Source organism: Python bivittatus, unplaced genomic scaffold (assembly GCF_059951505.1).
Source record: "Python bivittatus isolate LINGU-HERP-01145 unplaced genomic scaffold, Pbiv_v1 ctg000020_np1212, whole genome shotgun sequence".
Classification (NCBI taxonomy): Eukaryota; Metazoa; Chordata; class Lepidosauria; order Squamata; family Pythonidae; genus Python; species Python bivittatus.
Genome location: NW_028277030.1, coordinates 100967487 through 100987152, shown reverse-complemented (window position 1 = coordinate 100987152; position 19666 = coordinate 100967487). Strand labels below are relative to the sequence as shown.

At 38.9% G+C, this 19666-nt stretch overlaps 1 protein-coding gene across 3 annotated transcripts in view; it reads right to left on the bottom strand.

Annotated features, from left to right (window-relative positions):
- GLP1R (glucagon like peptide 1 receptor) overlaps positions 1 to 19666 on the bottom strand; it is a 139595-nt gene that overhangs the window by 6647 nt on the left and 113282 nt on the right. For all 3 annotated transcript variants that reach the window (XM_088145429.1, XM_088145432.1, XM_088145424.1), the window contains 3 exons: positions 5400 to 5469; positions 4631 to 4719; positions 3302 to 3440 (listed from right to left, as the gene is read on the bottom strand). In XM_088145429.1, the coding sequence (XP_088001555.1) occupies positions 3302 to 3440; positions 4631 to 4719; positions 5400 to 5469 (298 nt within the window). The remainder of the gene's footprint in view (positions 1 to 3301; positions 3441 to 4630; positions 4720 to 5399; positions 5470 to 19666) is intronic.

The following is a 19666-nucleotide window of genomic DNA, read 5'->3' as shown; positions in this document are numbered from 1 at the left end:
TAGCAGAAATATAGATTGATGTTTATCATCAGAAACATCAAAACATTTAACTGGCAAAAACTAGATAAAAACCAAGCAAAAGCAGGGAGAGAGAGAGCAAGAGCAAGAATTTAAATTATCTATATAGCTGTATCAAAAGTACAGACTTTTCCAGAGCCTAAAAGATAGTCCAGCCCCAATGCTTTATGTATATAACAGCAGCAGAATAGAGGCAGGAAGTAGGACACCAGGTGATCCGTTCTCTATTCTGTATCACGAAGAAACAATCTGGTGGTGGATGGGGATGATGTATCCAGGTGTGTCTTATTAAGCAAGTATCTCCAACTGAAATTCAGGGAAGACGTTGATTCATATTTACACATCATACGGTTTGAGCTGTCATGTAAACCTGACAGATTCCTTTATACAACGCCAACCTGCAATCCTGAGAGCAACTTGCATGTACTGTATATACTACGTCAGCTGCAAAAACGATGAAATGAATTGACAGATCTTTTTCTTTGTTGCTTCCCATTCTTCAGTTCTGGTAAATGCCCAAATTCTGGACAGTTGATAAACCTAATGGCTGGGTAGAAGACAGTGGCAATGGAATTAAAGGGTACCTTGCCTGTTAATCTAGTGAAAAGGGAAATTGAGATTGATTGATTGATTGATTGATTTGTCAAATTTGTATAGCTGCCCATCTCACAAGAAGTGACTCTGGGTGGTGTACAACAATCAAATATAAACAATTATATAAATAAAATCATTATAAAATATAAAACAATCATTATTAAAAATTAAAATATATTAAAAAGTAAAATATACAAACCACAGGGATGGAGAGAGTGAACATAACAATAGGGGAGCCATCTTAAGATGTTATTGGTTCCCTGGGATCCCCAGGCCTGGTGACATAACCAGGTCTTGAGGGACTTCTGGAACATTAACAGGAATAGAGCTAATCTGACTTCGGGGTGGGGGAGAATGTTCAATAAAGTGGGCACCATGGCAGAGAAGGCCCGCCTCTGGAGACCCACCAAATATAAATCCCTAGCAGATGCTACTTGCAGCATGCCTTCTCTGCCAGATCTGATGGGACGGACAGACATAATCAGGGAGAGGTAGTCTCTCAGATAACCCAGTCCAATGCCATGAAGTGCTTTAAAGGTCAAGCACCTTGAATTGGACCTGGAAACAAAGTGGCAACCAATGCAGCTTGCGGAGCAGAGGTGTGACGTGCTATTCTGGGAGAACACATAACTGCTCACACTGCTTCATTCTGTACCAGTTGAAGCTTCTGGATACTCTTCAAGGACAGCCCTATGCAGAGCACATTACAGTAATCCAATCTGGAGGTGATTAGGGCATGAGTGACTGTGAGCAGAGCCTTCCGATCCAGGAATGGGCGCAACTGGCACACAACATGGAGTTGTGGGAAGGCCCTCCTAGCCACGACTGTTTCCATCTGTTTCCATGCTGTTTCCATACCTGGGTCTGAATCGTGACTGGAAAGGATCCAGATAATCTGTTTCACCCAGGTCCTCTGAAGCTGTTGTGCAACCACCTTTTCAACCACCTTCCCCCAAAAGGGGAGGTTAGATACTGGATGAAAATTGTCCAGTATGGTGGGGGTCTAGTGATTGCTTCTTGAGGGGGCAAACCAAAGTCTATTTAAGAGGTAAAGGAACAACCCCCTCACTCAAAGAAGAATTAACCACCGCTAGGACCCACTCACATGACACCCCTCGGGCTGCTTTAACAAGCCAGGAGGGGCATGGATCTAAACAGCAGGTGGCTGAGCCCACAGTCCTAAGGACCCTGTGGTCCAACAGCTTCAAATCATTCCCAGATAACTAAGCAAGACTCCTCCCCAGGCATCTTCTCTGGACTGCAACAAGGCTGGCATCCAACTGCAAGTAAATCCAAGGAACTTGTTCTGACAGATGCTGAGCAAATTCCTCCGTACACTCCTGCAAGAGATTTCCCGAGCCCTCTTTTCCCAAAAGGGCTCATGTCATTTGAAACAGGGCTGTGGGGTGGCTATCTGTGGACACAATAACAGCAAAGAAGTACTGACGTTTCACCGCCCTTACTGACACAAGGTAGGCCTTAACAGCAGCTCTAACACGTTTGATCGAGTTCATCCTTTATTGAGTGCCAGTGATGCTCTAGATGTCTCTTCTCTCACTTCATCTTCTTCAACATCTCTGTGAACCATGGGGAGTGATGGGATCCCCAAAAGGGGAGAGGTTGCATAGGCACAATCTGATCCAATGCCTCAGCCACCCCCTATTCCAAGTGGTGATTAAAGCTTTGGATGGATGGTGCAGCTGACTAACAGGAACAACCCCCAGCTGTCTCTGAAACCCATCCAGGTCCATCAGTCACCAGGGGCAGACCAATCTAACGGGTCCAGCCTCCCTGCAGTGAATAGTGGCACTAGAGAATCCCATTGAAATCAGGGTGTGAACTGACCATGATAAGGGGGACACCAAGAACTCCCCAATTTCAGATCACATAGCTGCTGCTCTGACAGGAACACAAGATCCCTGTGTGATCACTGTCCTGTGTTGGGCTTTGGATGATCTGGGATAGGCCTATGGTTGTCATGGTTACCATGAACTCTCAAGCCACCTCAGACCCCACTCCTAGAGAAGGCAGGTTGAAGTCCCCCAGAACCATAAGTCTGGGGAACTCTACTGCCAACCCAGAAATGGAGTCAAGGTGCTCAGGCAGGGAGGTTGCTATGCAGCAGGGAGGCTGGTACTAACAGCAACAATCCCAACTGATCCCTAGAGCCCAATTTAATGAACAGAGTTTCACATCCAGTGACCTGTGGTGCAGCACCCCCGAAAGCCATACGAGATTCCCAAATGACAATAGTCACACCCCCACCCCTCCCCAGAGCGTTGGCTGATGCCATGTCCAAAACCCAGCTGGGCATCTCTCTGAAAAGGCTACTCCCCCGCTTCCAGACTCAGCCAGGTTTTGGTAATGCAAGCCAGGTCAGCCCTCTCATCAGTGGTTAGATCACTGATGAGGGAGGTTTTAGTACAGACCAACCTGGCATTTAAAAGCAACAGCCGAAAGCCAGGGCTACTGAAGGTTTCTGACCCGATGAGTGAATAATCCAGATGCTCTCTGTGGCATATCAAATTCTGACCAAAGCTATGAACTTCATCCACTCAGTTTCTGTAGGACAGCAATCCTAACACAGACAGGGGCCGACACCATTAGAAACAGACTTATGGGAAAAAAAAGTCAAGTCTTGAAATCCTGACTACAAAATCTCACATTGAATAGAGAATGTAGGTACTACCTGAAAGGAAGAAGAGGAGAGTTCAAAAAAGAGCTTCACAAATCGCAGCATCCCCTTGGCGTGTTCATCAGTAACAAAAGCAAAGATGATCTCATGTGTACCCAGAAGTGGGATCAGAGTCAGTGTAGATTTGGCCAATCTGGGAAGATCAGCCAATAGATTAACAAACAGAAGCAAAAGGTTCATCTAAAAAAATCCCACTGGAAGAAAAACAATCTGGCCAATCTTTCTGGAAAGCTATTCCACAAATCAAATGGCTCTCTTATCTACAGGGACTCCTCTTCTATTGGTGATGGTGAAATTAGGAGGATAGTTTCTATGGCTTCAAAAGTCAAAGGCAACATATTAACTCCAGAAACAATCTGGAGACCAATAAAGGTGGCACAAAATTAGTTATGAATACTGTAAGCCTTGCAAGCCTTGTTGCATTACACACCAAAATTTGCAGCATGTATTCAGTGGTAGCCGCTAATGATCTGCATTACCAAAATCTCTCTTTCCCCTTCCCAAACAAAAAGAATCCCCAATATGTACATAGGGAAAAGATAATCTTTTTGATCTAAAGGACAGGATTGATTTCCACATAGACTATTCCAGTTATAAAAATACACTTCATTGATAAAATATGAGTAGCTTTGTAAAATTGTATTTTAAAATGTTAAGTGTCTATCCAGAGAATTAAAGGAATATTTGATTGAACTTGTACTGGAAAAGGGTATTTGTGAATGTATTGTATCTGTTGAAATGATACTTACTGCTGAATGTATTTATATATGCCACCAAGGAATATCAATATCAAATATAAATATTGAAACAAACTTATCAGTAAGTTTCTATTCCAAACAGAGAATACCAAAAGAGGTATTTAAAAATGCCTGATAAGTATACAGAGCTTTTCCACAATAAATAACTTGAAATCCACATAAAAAAGAACCCCATGGATTGAAATGTGGATAACAGGTAAGTCTTCAAAGGAAATGATTTATTGGGGAGATTCTTTAACAAGCTGCATATGCTTCAAAGCACTCCTAAAACAGATTTTGATAAACAGACTGTAAACAGTTTAATGTTTCCCCTACAAAGAAAAAAAAAGAAAGAAAAAGAAAAAAAGGAACTTGACATATATACTATACTCAGCCACAATTCAACATTCACCCATACTTAAACTGTTACTGACAAATGGCACCACAGTTTTGTTCAGTCCCTCTTATTAGATGTAATCTGTATCTTTCTCCGTTGTCATAAGCAATTTTCCTTATGATCAGTTATCATAAACATTTTGCCTAAGGAAAAAAAACTGAAAGTATTTTTGCTGACAAATGGACTCACCTGCATTTTATGTCACCTTTGCGCAACAGATTGGCTTGCAGCTTAGAAATTATAATGCAAATAACCCTGATAAAAATCAGGAAATTTACCTGAATAAAACAAGAAGGAATTACAAAGCAGATTGTAGAACTGAACAGCATATCTGCATATCTCTGTTAGTACAATAATATTCATTTTAACATCATCTGCCAGACAGTTCACTCCAAAATTATGCTTATCATCTGAATCATGAAGCAACACATCACTTATATTCTAGCTGACACATTTCAAATGAAACTTTAAACACACATGCCAATTACAAACTGATACTTTAATTGATGTTTTAATTCATTGGTTATAAAGGTTTAATTATTATGCATTTTATCTATCATTTATTATTATAATAAAATTAACATGGCCTATTTAGGGATTCTTGCCAACAGCTTTTCTGGATAGCCCAGAGTCCAGTGTGGATACCAGGGAAAAGAGTGGCTTGTTAAGAAGGTGGAATAGAGCTATTGTACAAGTACATTATGAGTTTGATGGACATTCAGTTACTTATTTATTGGAATGCAGAAAAAAAAGCAACCTCCCAAATTCAGTTTTACAGACAAATTAAAAAACTATCTTACATCATTTATGTATTGTTTGTCGGGGGGAAAAACAATTAATGCAACTCCTACAAAATTATTTTATTAGCGAAAGGACATCTACAGTGCCAGCATTTCTATCCCTTTCCACCTGTTACCCATCATCCATGCTACTATGGCAAGAATTTCCAGTCACTTACCCCAATAGCAACCATAATAGGTAGCCTGATGATCAGCCAATAGTTCATGTTAAGATTCTTGTTCCAACAGCTGGAATAATAAAAATTAGATAAGGATCAGTACATGCAGATAATAACGTACTTATCCCACATTTCTGTTCCATAGATAGAAAAGCATAGTAATTGCTACTTAATGCAGATACATTGCACAGATGGATCTTAGAAACAGAATTTTGGCTAATCTTGATCATCAGTGCAAAAATGGGTGCTTTCAAGCTCTCTCTGTGTTAGATATATATTTTTATATCACAATTTGTTAGCAATTAACAGTAGGTAATAGTAGAGAGTTACTTCATTAGAAGTCAGAAAACAAGTTATGGGGCAGAGCAGAAACTGACATCTCTGTCTTCAAAATAAAAGCTAACAGATTGCCAGCAACTCCAGATATCAAACTACTGTACCAAGTATTTCTTTAACTTAGAGTTTTGATTGATAATGAAAAAATGTGTGTTTTTGTTTGCAGCAACTTTTGTTCTTGCAGTTGTCAGGTCAACTGCCTGGTTTGTTCAGACCTTCAGTGAAAGGCTGCTCAATCCAATTTGAATGCACCCCCCCTACCCCAAAGCTATATTTTCAACAGCAACTTCTTTGGGCATGTTTCCTCCTTCAACAACTCCTTCTAGTCCACCTTTCAAATCACTTCAAAACCAACGTGCTTTGAGAAAAGCATTTATAATAAATTGACTGCATTATCATTAAGGGACTGAACATTATTCAAAGCTACACAATGTACCCAACCATAATTTATAGGGTATGGTACAGTATGTACTATTTTGTGATTGAGGTGGTGACATTTTCACACTTATTTAACTATGTCCCCAATTTCCTTACCCTTTATAAAACCAAGTAAGGAACATGGGAACTAAACTATTCCCTTTTTTAAATGGACCGATCAATTAATAATGGAGCTTGCGTAGCCCCAACACAGTTCCTGACACTCTTAAAGTATTAAAGATACGGGCTGGATAGAGAAATATTGCTGGAGAGAAGACAAAGTCAATCTTGAGATTCTCAAGGTACATGACAAATGCTTGCCTATACAACATTTTGCTAATGTACCATTTATACACCATTGCAAATGTATAGGTACAGAAGAGGTAGGAATGGATGCTGCTATCTCACTGTGCATTTATACATTGTTCACATGGTGCCACATGTTTAGTTCTGCAGACATGCATTTGAAGCTAAAAAATATCCTGAAAGCAAGGTGGAGAAAAATGGAGGCATATGTTTATTTTCAGAATACTAGCTGTCTAATGGGCCTTCCACTGCAGGCACTTTAGTTAGTTTTCAGTGTCATGCACACTGAATATTTATTTTAAACAGCTGATTTCCAGAGATATTTTGGGCAATAAAGCATGGGAAGAATGTAGTTATAATAATCCTATTTCTCTGAGGTGTGACTTTTTACAGGAATTTCACTTTAGGAATATATGTTAACTAAAAAAAACACCCCTGTAAGTAATATCAGAATAAAATTTGCTGCTGGATAAATAAGCTGCTGAGGAAAAGGCTTATGTTCTCTGAAATGTTTGTGGGATTTAGAATACTAGAACAATTTTAAACAGTTTCTAGTATAATGATAGAAATTGAGTACAGGTAGTCCTCGACTTATGACCACAATATGAACCAGAAAATTTGTCATTAAGTAGTGTGGTCATTAAGTGAGGCATCATGTGACTGCACCCACTTTTATGACATTTTTGTGCTGATTGTTAAGTGAATCACCACGGTCATTAGGTGAATCACATGGTTCCCCATTGATTTTGCTTGTTGGAAGCTAGCTGGGAAGGTTGCAAATGGCGATCACATGACCCAGAACACTGCAAATGTCATAAATACATGCCGGTTGCCAAGCACCCAAATTTTGATCACAGCATGACTGCAAGGATGCTGCAACGGTCATAAGCGCAAGGACTGATAGTAAGTCATTTTTTTCAGCGCTATCCTAACTTTGAACAGAACAGTCATTAAACAAATGGTCCTAAATCGAGGACTACCTGTACTGGAGCTCTCCAGTCACTTTTTCTTTAGCCTGAAATGCGTTAACTAATTTCTTATCGCATGCTAAAGCTTTAACTGTGTTTAAATGTATACAAATGTACAATCAAAAGTGCCATTACAGTAAAATTAAAATGCTAGAAAAAATAAAAGTATTTGAAAAGGGAAAATAACTGAACTGAACTCAAAGCCTTTTTTAGGCTTACTTCCAAATTTAACATATACTTGCCAACAAGTCACAATCAGAAGCATGGACTTGCTTGAGTCATAGTGTGCAATGCAGTCTTTTATTTTTCCTCTTCTCCTCCCCCCGCCGCTCCTGCCCCTGCATTCATTCTGCCCCTCACCCCCTAAAGGGACATATCCAACAGCAAAAAAACCTATTGTAACTGGATCTAAAGCAACGTTTGGCACTGTGAAGCAACCTTTTCACTAGGACCAAACGAAACAAAACAAAGAAAGAAAGAAGTCCATTAGTGAATGAGAAGTAACTGTCTACCAATTTACTCGAACTGCCATTCACCACAAACAGCAAATTACCCTGCAGTACAAAGCTGCGAAAAACAAGTCCTTCTGCAGTCAGTACTTGGTCTGTCACTGGGCTGTGGACGGAAAGCTTATCAGCACTCAGGAGGATTTAACACTTGTATGGCCTGTGCTTGTTTCATGCTTGATGTACCTCTTTATATCACAGATCGCACTACGGGATATTGAGAAGTTGCAGGCACATTTTACAACAGGCATGCATTTCCCTTTTGGGGGGGATATTTGATGTTTTCTAACCTTTGTGGAAGATGAGGAACTGAATGCAATTTCACAATGTTTTTGTTCAGATTTCTGTATGAATTTGGCATAACATAACAAAAAAGGACTTAAGCAACATTTATAAATAAAACTCAGGAAAACCCTGCCTGCCTGCCTGCCTGCCTGCCTGCCTGCCTGCCTGCCTGCCTGCCTGCCTGCCTTCCTTCCTTCCTTCCTTCCTTCCTTCCTTCCTTCCTTCCTTCCTTCCTTCCTTCCTTCCTTCCTTCCTTCCTTCCCCAGCTCTCAGAAGAAATCCCAAGATCCCCTGACTTAATATAACAACCTGACAACACAGCACCCCACTACTACAAATACAATTTATAATTATAACAGTATCATTGTAATTATACAATGATTTGGTGAACAAGACAACCCACCCCCTCGAATCAGAAAATCCAATCTAAATCAAGTCATTTACCCTAAACCCACCCAAACAAAATGTGGCAGCCTCATGGAAAGCCAACAGGTAAAGGATCAGGTGAACTCTGGAAGAAAGGAATTCTACAATATTCAGGCCATCACAAAGAATTACCTTTGGGTTCATGTCTCCCTGATCTGTCTCAGGGATAGGACCTGTACTTCCCCTTTCTGGAGGCATGCATGGGATTGACAGTCCCTAAATTACCCTGGGGCCAAGCCGTAAAGAGATTTATAATTTAAATTAGCACAATGAATTGAATTTCCATGGGTAATCAATGCAGTAACTGCAAAACAAATCATATATTACAGTAGCACAATAATATATCACTAACAGCCTAATCACTGCATTTTGTACCAACTGTAGTTTCTGAGCAATCTTCAAAGGCAGTCCCATGTGGAGCACCTTATAGTAGCCTAACCATAAGGTGATGAGCCATTGTTACAAGGTTCTCTCAATCCAGGCAGGGCTGTGACACACACCACAGCTTAGCTTTGGCAAGGAATCTTCTAGCCACAGGCTAGGTATAGACCAGCTGCTTTGGGGGAGTACCACTCCATCCAGAGGGATAACTGGATCAAGGCTAGCAACTTTGTCTTGCTTCAATCTGGGCAACATGGCTATTGAAGGACCTGAAACCTATGAGAGTATATCTCAGAAAGTGTGACATCCCTGTGTTAGCTCAATCAAGTTTCAGGAATACATGCCATGTCTGCCTGTTCATGCACCACCATATCATGTATGGATGTGATCTTATTTCAGATGGACTTGGCATTAACCAAAAACAATCTAAAGCCAGCATATCCAGCAAGTTGGCTCCCAGATCCTAGAGGGGATGCTGGATTAATGGGGCCTACAACAAACTGATGGTTTTTCTTCTTCTGTAATTGCATAGCCAGTGCCTTCTGTCATTATCTCCCATTGCCCATCATGGCTATATGGCTCCAACCAATATTACTTCCAATTGGCTCACCCAATCTCCCTTCCCTTGTTTCTACCTACTCCCAACACACCCCACCATGCTACCAACAGTCATTAACACTTGGGGGAAGGTAGCACTCTGTAACTGCAAACTAGCTAACTTCCCATGCACTTAATAAACCAGGTAAATGTAAGCTATATGTAAGATACTCGTGCTGTACCTTCAACACCTACACCACAGCCTCAGTCCACATAGCTATCAACTAACACATGCCATTTCAGAGAATCTCATCCAAGAGCCCTATTCCTACTAGAGGCCCTCTCTGGAGTTAGGGAAACTACTGCCTCCTGTACTCTCATTGTGGGGGCAGTATTCATAATCACTCCCCATCTCTCACTTAGGGAGCCTCCACATTCACACCTTTATCAGGTCCAGAAGACCTCCAATGCTAGGAGATCCCCAATGCCATGCTCCAGAACCAGGTGCCACCACATCCCCACACATCTATTGCACATTTGGGACTGCCATGTGCACAGCTGTGATTGCTCCATTGCTGGCTCTTCCCTAATGGCTGTAGGTGACAAGGAAGTGGGATTCTCCACTATGGCTGCTGCCTAAACTGTTGCTCACTTTTTGATTATGATCTTCTATCCCATTTCTAATTCCAACACACTGTTTCCTTCTACTCAATTTCTCAGTCTTTCCAAATGCAGTACAACATAGTTTCCACTTTGTTTTAATTCTTGCATCATCAAATAACCTTCAACTTGACCTTTGTCCATTCTGACATCTATCCAATTGCAACTCGTACCCCTTTCCAATTACATAAGAATACCAATTTTATCACCCCAACTTCCAAGACTCATCCCAAAATAACAGTGGGCTTAATGGTGAATCTGCCTAATGGGTGCCATCTTAAAAATAAAAATAATAAAAAATGAAACTCAATTCTGCATAAGAACAGCCTATGCTTTTAATACTTAGGCAACAATCTTCCTCTCATCATTCCCATCAGAAAATATGTAATTTTTCCAGGATAGGTTTTTCACATAGGATTCAATATTCCCCAAAACAGAACATTTCAATAGGACCCAAATCTATGTATAAAAGCTCACTATAGCCTAGGATGCTTATAATTTCTCAAAGAAAAATATTTAGCATACCACCAGAGAAGATATTAGACTGTAGTACTGTATCTTATTAAACAACATTTGGGAAGCATCAAGTTGGAAAGCTAGCTTAATAAGCGTGGACTGTATTTGGTCTCAGACTTTGACACTCTTTGCTGAGGCCTAGCAGCTTATGAGGACTGGAGGTACTGAGTGTATTTCATCCCCAAATATTCATACTGGGATTAATTTCTTCAAAAAAAGAAAAAGGTTGGAGACTGGATGGTAGTTGTCAATACCTCTAGATCCAGGAGGGCCTCTTAAGGAAAGGATACACCACTGCTTCCTTTAAGGCTGCTGGCAACCTCCCCTTCCATAATGAGGATTTGGAGAGCGCTTTAAGGAACAACTGTACTTCTTGAAAGCTTTCTACCTCCCTGCTGAAAATATCAAGCCAACTGAGGTTACACTTTTGCAGTGTAGCTGCTGACATACCATACCTAGCCCAAAGTGGACCATAAACTGCCAGAAGCTGCATACCTTGCCTTAAGATGAGAGGGTGAACAGAAAAATATTTGGGGATGAAATACACTCAGTACCTCCAGTCCTCATAAGCTGCTAGGCCTCAGCAAAGAGTGTCAAAGTCTGAGACCGAATACAGTCCACGCTTATTAAGCTAGCTTTCCAACTTGATGCTTCCCAAATGTTGTTTAATAAGATACAGTACTACAGTCTAATATCTGAGTGCAATTAAGTTTTAACATTTTAAAATTTGTTTTAATGTAATAAATTAAAAGTAAACTGTAAAAAGTAAATATGTAAGTAAACCAAACGACTCAAGCAGCCCAAACAGAAAAAACAGGAGTCATCTACATCATTACACACACACACACACACACACACACACACACCAAAATGGATATCCACGCAACTTTATCAAAAAGTGCATGACTACTCAACCCACTACAGTAGCTGTGAAAAGAATAACACTACCATACATCAAAAATAACTCAGAAACAACCAACAGACTATTACAACCACATGGCATTACTATAGCACACAAACCAACTAAAGCCCTCCAAAACATCTTAAGTAAACCAAAAGACCCAGTAGCCCAAGAAAAGAAAACAGGAGTCATCTACAACATACAGTGTAAAGACTGTAACAACCACTATGTAGAACAGACAGGCAGAAGGCTTGCAGAGTGCATCCATGAACACCAACTAGCAGTCAGAAGACATGATGAAAACTCCTTTATCTCACAACACATGGACAGACTCAACCATAGTTTCAACTGGGAAACTGTGAGCATCCTAGACCAAGCTAAAACCAAAAATGCTAGGGAATTCTTGGAAGCTTGGCATTCAGATAAATCAGCCATCAATAGACACATAGAAATAAACCATATTTACACACCATTCAAAAGAGGCAATAAAAAAGCTAAGAAGGAAACAAAAAGTTCAGAACGCATCCTCTCCAGCAGCCAACATCCAGATAAGCAGGGACTAACACCAGGCAAACAATCAAACAGAAAACAATACCCTATTCAAGGAACTACCAAGGAGAAAACCACGCCCCTAACAAAACTGGCAGGGCAAGCTACTGTATATAAACAAGGAGCAAATCCCACACTCACTTGCACTGATGTTACCCAGTTGGGTAATGAAACGTCTGCAAGCAAACAACCCAGCTCAGAGAGCACCAAGGACTCAGCACCAAGGACTATATTGCTTTTAATATTATTAACCTCCTTGCATGCCATTTATGGATGGAGATATAAGATATAAATTAAGTAACTAAGCAATCAAATTGGTCATCCGCACTGGAATTGATGAAGGTGGCTCTCCAACATATTTGAAGGCCACCATTTGGGGAAAGAGTGGATGGGACCTGGCTGAATTTCATGTTGCTGTTGTCCTCCTTTTGAAGAGACACAATAAAGTTCTCCCCTAGCTTATTGACTTATGTGGCCAAAAGGCTCTCTGCATGACTCTTCAATGTTCCCTCAACATTCAACTTCATCTTAGATCACAAAATAATCTGATATGATCATAGTCTTAGTACATCACCATATGATTCTAACAACATCCAAATGCATTATACTAAATGCACATCTAGGAAAGGAATTATCTTTTTTGTTAGTCTGTCAAATGAAACAAGTTGAGCACCCAACACATTTCAAGAGACAGGCAAAATAATTTGCCAGTAGAACTGGGGAGAGAAAGGGGAGAATGATTTCTCGATTTTTAATTACATCTTTATTACTTGGACCTTGCCTGAGCAGGTAAAATCTTTGAACTGAAACAAAAATCTACCCATCCAATCCTGCAAGATGTTTTCATTAAAGGTAACTCATACCATTTAGGAAAAGAAGAAATTATTTAGGATTGAAGTCCTTCTTGTTTTAAACTATTGATTTTCACTTCCATGCACAAAGAGAATTATCAGCTGCTGGGACCACTGCAGATTGGACATTATTTATTTCTCATTATCCCTCAAAAGCAAATCACAAGCTCAATTTACCACTTGTAGCAATTTACTGTAGAGTATGAAGACTATTGGGGCATTTAGTGGCCATTCCTACCTTTCAGCCTAAGGAACAAAACATTGCCCTTTGCAGAGGAAAGCCACAAGTGTATTCTACAATTTTACAAATATTTTTATAAGATTTAGGTAACCTGCAATGCCCCATGAGTCCCACTGCTTTGATAATATATTTAACAGAAGTCATAAGTCTTCTTTGAATAACATAAAAGGCAAGCAATTGAGCATAAACATTCCAAACACATCTTTACACTGACAAAAACCTGCTGTGCTTGTAAGTGTTCTGACTGTTCAGAAGCAGAAAAACTGAAAATCAAAGATCTTATTTACTGTTATTTACTTATCTGACACACACACAAATCTTACATTAATAATAGTAATAATAAACGACTGTGTACTGCCTGGATAACTTGTTCAAGGACAGGTGAAAGGGCTGGATTTCACAAAGACTTTTAGGTGAAGCTTGTAGGTTCATCACATATGCACAAAGCAACAGATGCAGCAAGACCATTTCACATTTGTAACATTCTCAAAATCATCCTGTAGAAGAATCTTTCTCACCCCTTCCACGTCTGTCTATACTGCCCTTTTCAGCAACTGCTACAGTCAAACCTAATTCAAAGACATATGCAATGTCACTATTTTAATACAAAAGGCAAAAAGGCACCAAAACAATTCTAATAACCAATACACTGTTATACTGACTATTCACTATACTTGAATACAATGGAAGCAATATTAATTAAAAATGTCAATGCAGCATTGGATCTGTCCTTTCAAATATTAAACTTTTCTAGGAGACTGGGGGTGGGGGGACAAGAATAATTCTGGCACCAGTGGACATAATTTGAAGGCTTTTAGGCAATCATCCTACTCACACTTACATGGGAGTAAGTTTTGCTGAACTTAAGAACTCAGGACTGAATAAATCTACAGAGGACAGCAGTGTTTATCTATTTATATTTATTTTTACCTTATTTTTCTAAACATCCCTAGAAACTGCAGAACAGTATAGACATGAAAAAGGAAGCCTCAGTGAAGCCTTCAGTTAACACTTACACAACACTCCTGTAGAAGATGCTGTGACTCAAGCATTTTTATGGCCATGCAATGTGCTATCGGAAAAAAGTTTCTGAAGCTTTGTTCTGAAAATCTCCAACGAATTATGGAAAGGACAGCTATAACAGGACTCTGTAGTATATTGGTTAAAGTTTAGGTTAGACATACAGCAAAGGGACTTAAATCTAAGTGATCCACTTGATCATAGAGCTCATTGGTGACTTTGAGTCAGTCATTCTCTCTCAGCCCAACCATTTTCCAGGGATGTTGTTGTAGAAATAAGGTAAACCCTCATATTCTGATTTGATCCCTCATAAAACCACACTGAGCTCCCATAAAACCACATGGAACATCATCCCTGCAGAGGTACGACTGGCCTCCACCTTGATAATCTTCTGAAAGGCCCTGAAGATACCAGGTTGTCAGAAGGCCTGGGGATCCCAGGTTGATATGGAACCCATCCAGTGGGCTGTTGGAATGTATTGCTGTCACTAGGGGGGTGAGGATGTAAGGGGTTTGTATTTGGGTTTTTATTTCTGTAAGCTGCCCGAAGTCACTGTGAGTGAATTGGGTGGCCATATAAATTACTTTAATAAATAAATAATTTTAAAAAAATAATACAATTTTCATTTTTTTTTACAAAATTAATAGCCCTGCATTTAGAGATGGACAAAATTTACTCTGAAAATTAGAAACTAAATAGAAATCAGACTTTAGGTTTATTGCCATCTATTCCTTCATCACGTTTCATTTTAAAAATGCCCAGAAGAGATAGATAGATAGATAGATAGATAGATAGATAGATAGATAGATAGATAGATAGATATGTAAAATTATATATATACAATGCGCGCACACACACACACACATATATATATACATACATATGTACGTACATACATACATACATAATTTTTACTAATGTATTGCATTTTTGAATGCATATTTTGTTCATTACGTGCTACTGCAATATACAGAAAAATCTGTCTATTGAAAGATAATTGAGTTCTTGTTTTTGTTCATGGACAAGTTCACACAGTGCCAATTAGCAATAAAATAAAAAGTGCATTAATTTCTTCTAGAGAACAATTTGTTAAATGGGTAAAGATCAACCTTTTGCTTCATCCGGTGAAGTGTAATGGTAACTGAAACTTTTGTATGGATACTGACTTGTCAGATAGTGTCCAGAATATGTAGTTGTGCTAGTGCATTAACGTAAGAAAGTTGGGGTTATGTGTTATGGGGCTTCTGTATTGCTCCCTGTATCCCAATGTGTTTCGGTTTTTCTATACGTATTGCCTTCACAAACATTCCTACATACTGACCAGGCTGACAGATGAGAGTACCATGCATATTAACAGATCACAACAATATTGCTAAAATCATTGCATTACTCTTTTAGCTAGATAGAAACTGAAGCTATATTACATAGGACACAGAAATGTGAGCCCAGCTACAATTAAGGTGCCATCATGAAAGGGTGATAGTGGTATGGAAGAAAACAAGTAATAGCCTATTAACATCCTCTTGTTTTTTTTCCAAACCTGTGGACACTCACAAGACAGAGTACACTTTACACAAGGCAAAAACAATAACAACATTTTGTATTTACTCTAGAACACATCCCTGCTTCGTGACTAGACAGATTAGAGGAGAGGATCATGGCTAATTTAACTGGCAGACAAGGACATGGCACCAAGTGCATATAAACGGCAGTGCATGAACACCTCTCATACACCAGGAAATGTACAGTAAGTTTGACCCCACCCCTTTGAAAGTGTGAGTAAATGAGAAAAAGAAGGGATTGGAAAGAACAATGAAAGCATCAAGCACAAAAGGGAAGTAAATAATACCCAGCTGATAGGTATCAATACATTTTCTGAAAAGAGAACATCCATGATATTGGTCAGTGTCAAAACATAATAGTAGGGATTTGTTCTAGACACCTGAATCAATATACCAGGGTGAAAGGTGAGCAAAATTATAGTAACAGGCTACGTTTCACCATAATAATTTCCAATAGGTTCCAACTAAGTGAATCATGAGGTATTCAGCCTGTTACCCTCTACATTCATTAACGTGCTCATAATGTGTGAAGTAAGTTTGCAGGGGCAAGGATTTCTATTGCATCTAATTCCAGTATATCAAGTTGGTATTGCTGAGTAACAACGGGATTATGATACTGTCTTTTTGGTAGTCATCAGAGCAGCACAATAAGATGTAGTGGAATTGCAGAAGAAAAGTGAGGAGTTAGTTGGAGTGCACCCTCTTTCCCCACGTGCATGATTTTTCCCTTCACTTAATGAGTGTGCATATGAGTTAATATGATCTTAAACCCTTAATCAAAAGGATAACCATTTGGTGTAGGGAATTTGACTGGCATGGTCAGCTGTATTTTATCTATTCATGTATATTCTTTATCTTCAGCTGTTCTTGGCATGTAATACCAGTGCCAGGGGAGATGCCTTTATACAGTATATATATATATTTAAAAAGTGATTAGTTAAGAGGGAAACATGTATGTTCTCTAAATCACTGCTAAGAGATGCACCTCTACATAGACCATGATCCTAGGACTGTGCTTTGCCAAAACTGGCTTTGGGGTACATTTGCTATTATTTCTGGGGTTTCTAACAGTTGAAGAGATATAAGGAGTTTATTTTATCTGTCTACCTTTAATATTATTCATACCTCTTGTATTTGCAATAAAAGTTTTAAGCAACTTAATTCAGTTGGGAATACATTGACTTTGATCCTCTTACTTGCTGCCATGGGACAAAGCATACGTTCAGGTTGCCTTGTTGTCAATTTTATGCCCAATCAGATGTGTTACTGAGCAGGTATATTAAGTCATTCATAAGATAGTGACAGCTAAATCAGTGAAAAATATAACTTTTATTCAAATGCATTAATCCTGAAATTTCCCCCAAATTCATTCTAGTTGCAGAAGATAAAACAAGTGCCCCTGGCCAGATTCAACACCCTTCCCACAGCTATCACTGAAGGCAGATATCGAAATATTCCCCGCAATCAAAGACTATGGCCATGTGGCAGAGGAATAATTGAAACGATGGAACACGTCATCTTATATTGCCCTCTCTATGCAGATGCTCGCCAGGAACTATTATTCCAGTTTTTTTTTAAAACACCCAGGTCATTCGGACTCCTTCTATTTCAAGTTGTTCCTATCAGACCAATCTGATCTTATTTCATTGTCCTCAGCTAAATTCTGTTTTACAATCTGTACAATACGCTGTAACATCCCTAATCAGGTGTGAATCTTATGTCTAACTTCCTACTCTGTGACCAAATAATAATTGATCTGATACAAGTTAGCATAAAAGTTTATTACTCTTGTAGTCTTTTATACATTTTAGTATTATTTATACCATTTTATAGTTATTTCTTTTAGTCAATTACAGTATTTAGATTATTTGTTGTAAAATGAACTGTAACTATAAAGGATTTTTTTGTTTATAATATTTTCACACTGCAATTTTACCTCAATAATTCTATCCACATCCTATTTTATGCTATTAACATGATTTTTGTTTTTATACTTACAGTAGCGTAAGAGCTATGTCATTGGTTATATGCTGGTCTATGACTGAAATAAAATTGATTGATTGATTGATAAAACAAGTGCACAAAAATGTATTTGTTGTGTGTGCATGTATAGCACAGCTTGCTTTATCAAGTGGACACCCCCAGCTAAAAGGGTGCTGTGTAATTTTATAAATAAATCAGACTAGATCAAATGAAAGAAAAAAGAAAATCAGTCTCCTATTGAGAACAGCACTTATTCTGCAGGACAATACTTTATAGCTGTATAACAATCTGCTGTTGGAAGTGTTTTGCAATCCAGAGGAAGCATGGCTTATTCCTAGTGATGTGAGTGAACATGCTAGATCAGGCTAAAGGCTTTACAGAATCAGATTAAAGGTTTACTAGTTTAGTTTCCATAGTGACCATTCACTAATGTGAGTGCAGGGATAAACCGAACACAGGCTAAAAGAATTGAGATTTAATCCAGACAAGGTAGAAGTAGAGATGGTCAGTAAACAAGCTGGGGAATAAAAATAAACCTGGAACAAAACAGCGAGAACGCTTTGGTGTCCACTTTTTGGATCATTATTACTTTATTACTCCCCATCTATTTCATATGCATTGGCTTCATGTTTGTTTCCAAAGCCAATTCAATGTTGTTGTTATTACCTATAAAGCCCTGATTAATTTAGAACCAGGTTACTGGAAGGATGTCCTGCAAAGAGCCACCCTTGGCATCAGAACTGTCACTGGAGATTCATTTATCATCATGGGAAAAGCAAAGCATAGTAGCATAGATTTGAACTGTTGATGTATGTAAACCACTGTGGTCTATATGGATTTTACAGCATACAAATCTAATCAATGCATACAAATAAGTAACAGAGGATCTTTTTGGTTGCAACACTGTACGTGCTAGAAGTGAGGCTCAGAAAAATCTCTCGGATCCTTCGGAGAATTTTGGTGGATGAGAGGATAGGAAGCGAATACTACTTTTTTTTGCCAGGGTTTAATGGTTTTAACCAGGTATTAAAGAAAAACAACTACCAGTAAAGATGCTTTTTTAAATTGTGGTTTTATTAACCAGATTTGTGTGGTGGTGAACTATGGGGTTCTTATGAGGGCTGAAAGGTGCTATATAAACGTTTCAATAAAAGCATAAATCCATTGGAAACTCACTAATAAGGCATGTGTGGTATAGCCTTTTCTTGTTGTTGTCCCCCTTCAATTAATATAGTACAGTACCATGTTCTATCCTGGAATCAGAATAGTGATCATGACCACAAGCCATGGGTAGCCCAATCCTCATGAATCAACCTAATTTCCATTTAAATTCAGCTAAATTTTTATTTATTTTCTGTAGACCACAGTGAGAGTGTTTGATCTCTGGTCAGTGTAGTTTCAACAAAATCACAACTCTTGATCCTCAAAATGTGCACTTTCCCCATCACAGAGATTAATGTCAGCATTGGAAAGTTTTATTAATTAAGCTGGCCACATTGGCAGCCACTAGAAATACAAGTCTAAAGACAGGCTGTCCAAGTGTGATGAATCATGATAATGGACAGGATACATAAAACAATGTACTTTTCCAGACAGATATATATTTAAACATGCAGAAGATGCTGAACAGCAAAAGCTTGTGCTTATTTGTTTGAGCGAAGTGTAATGAAAAGCTTTTATACTAATCAGGCTACAAGTGGAGCAAATGCACAAGATGTCGATACAATAGCCATTGCCAAAGCAATTAAAACCAAGAAAAATGTGCAACTTCACCCCCTCCCCAAAACACAACCTTCACATGAACTAGTTAAGAATCAGAACT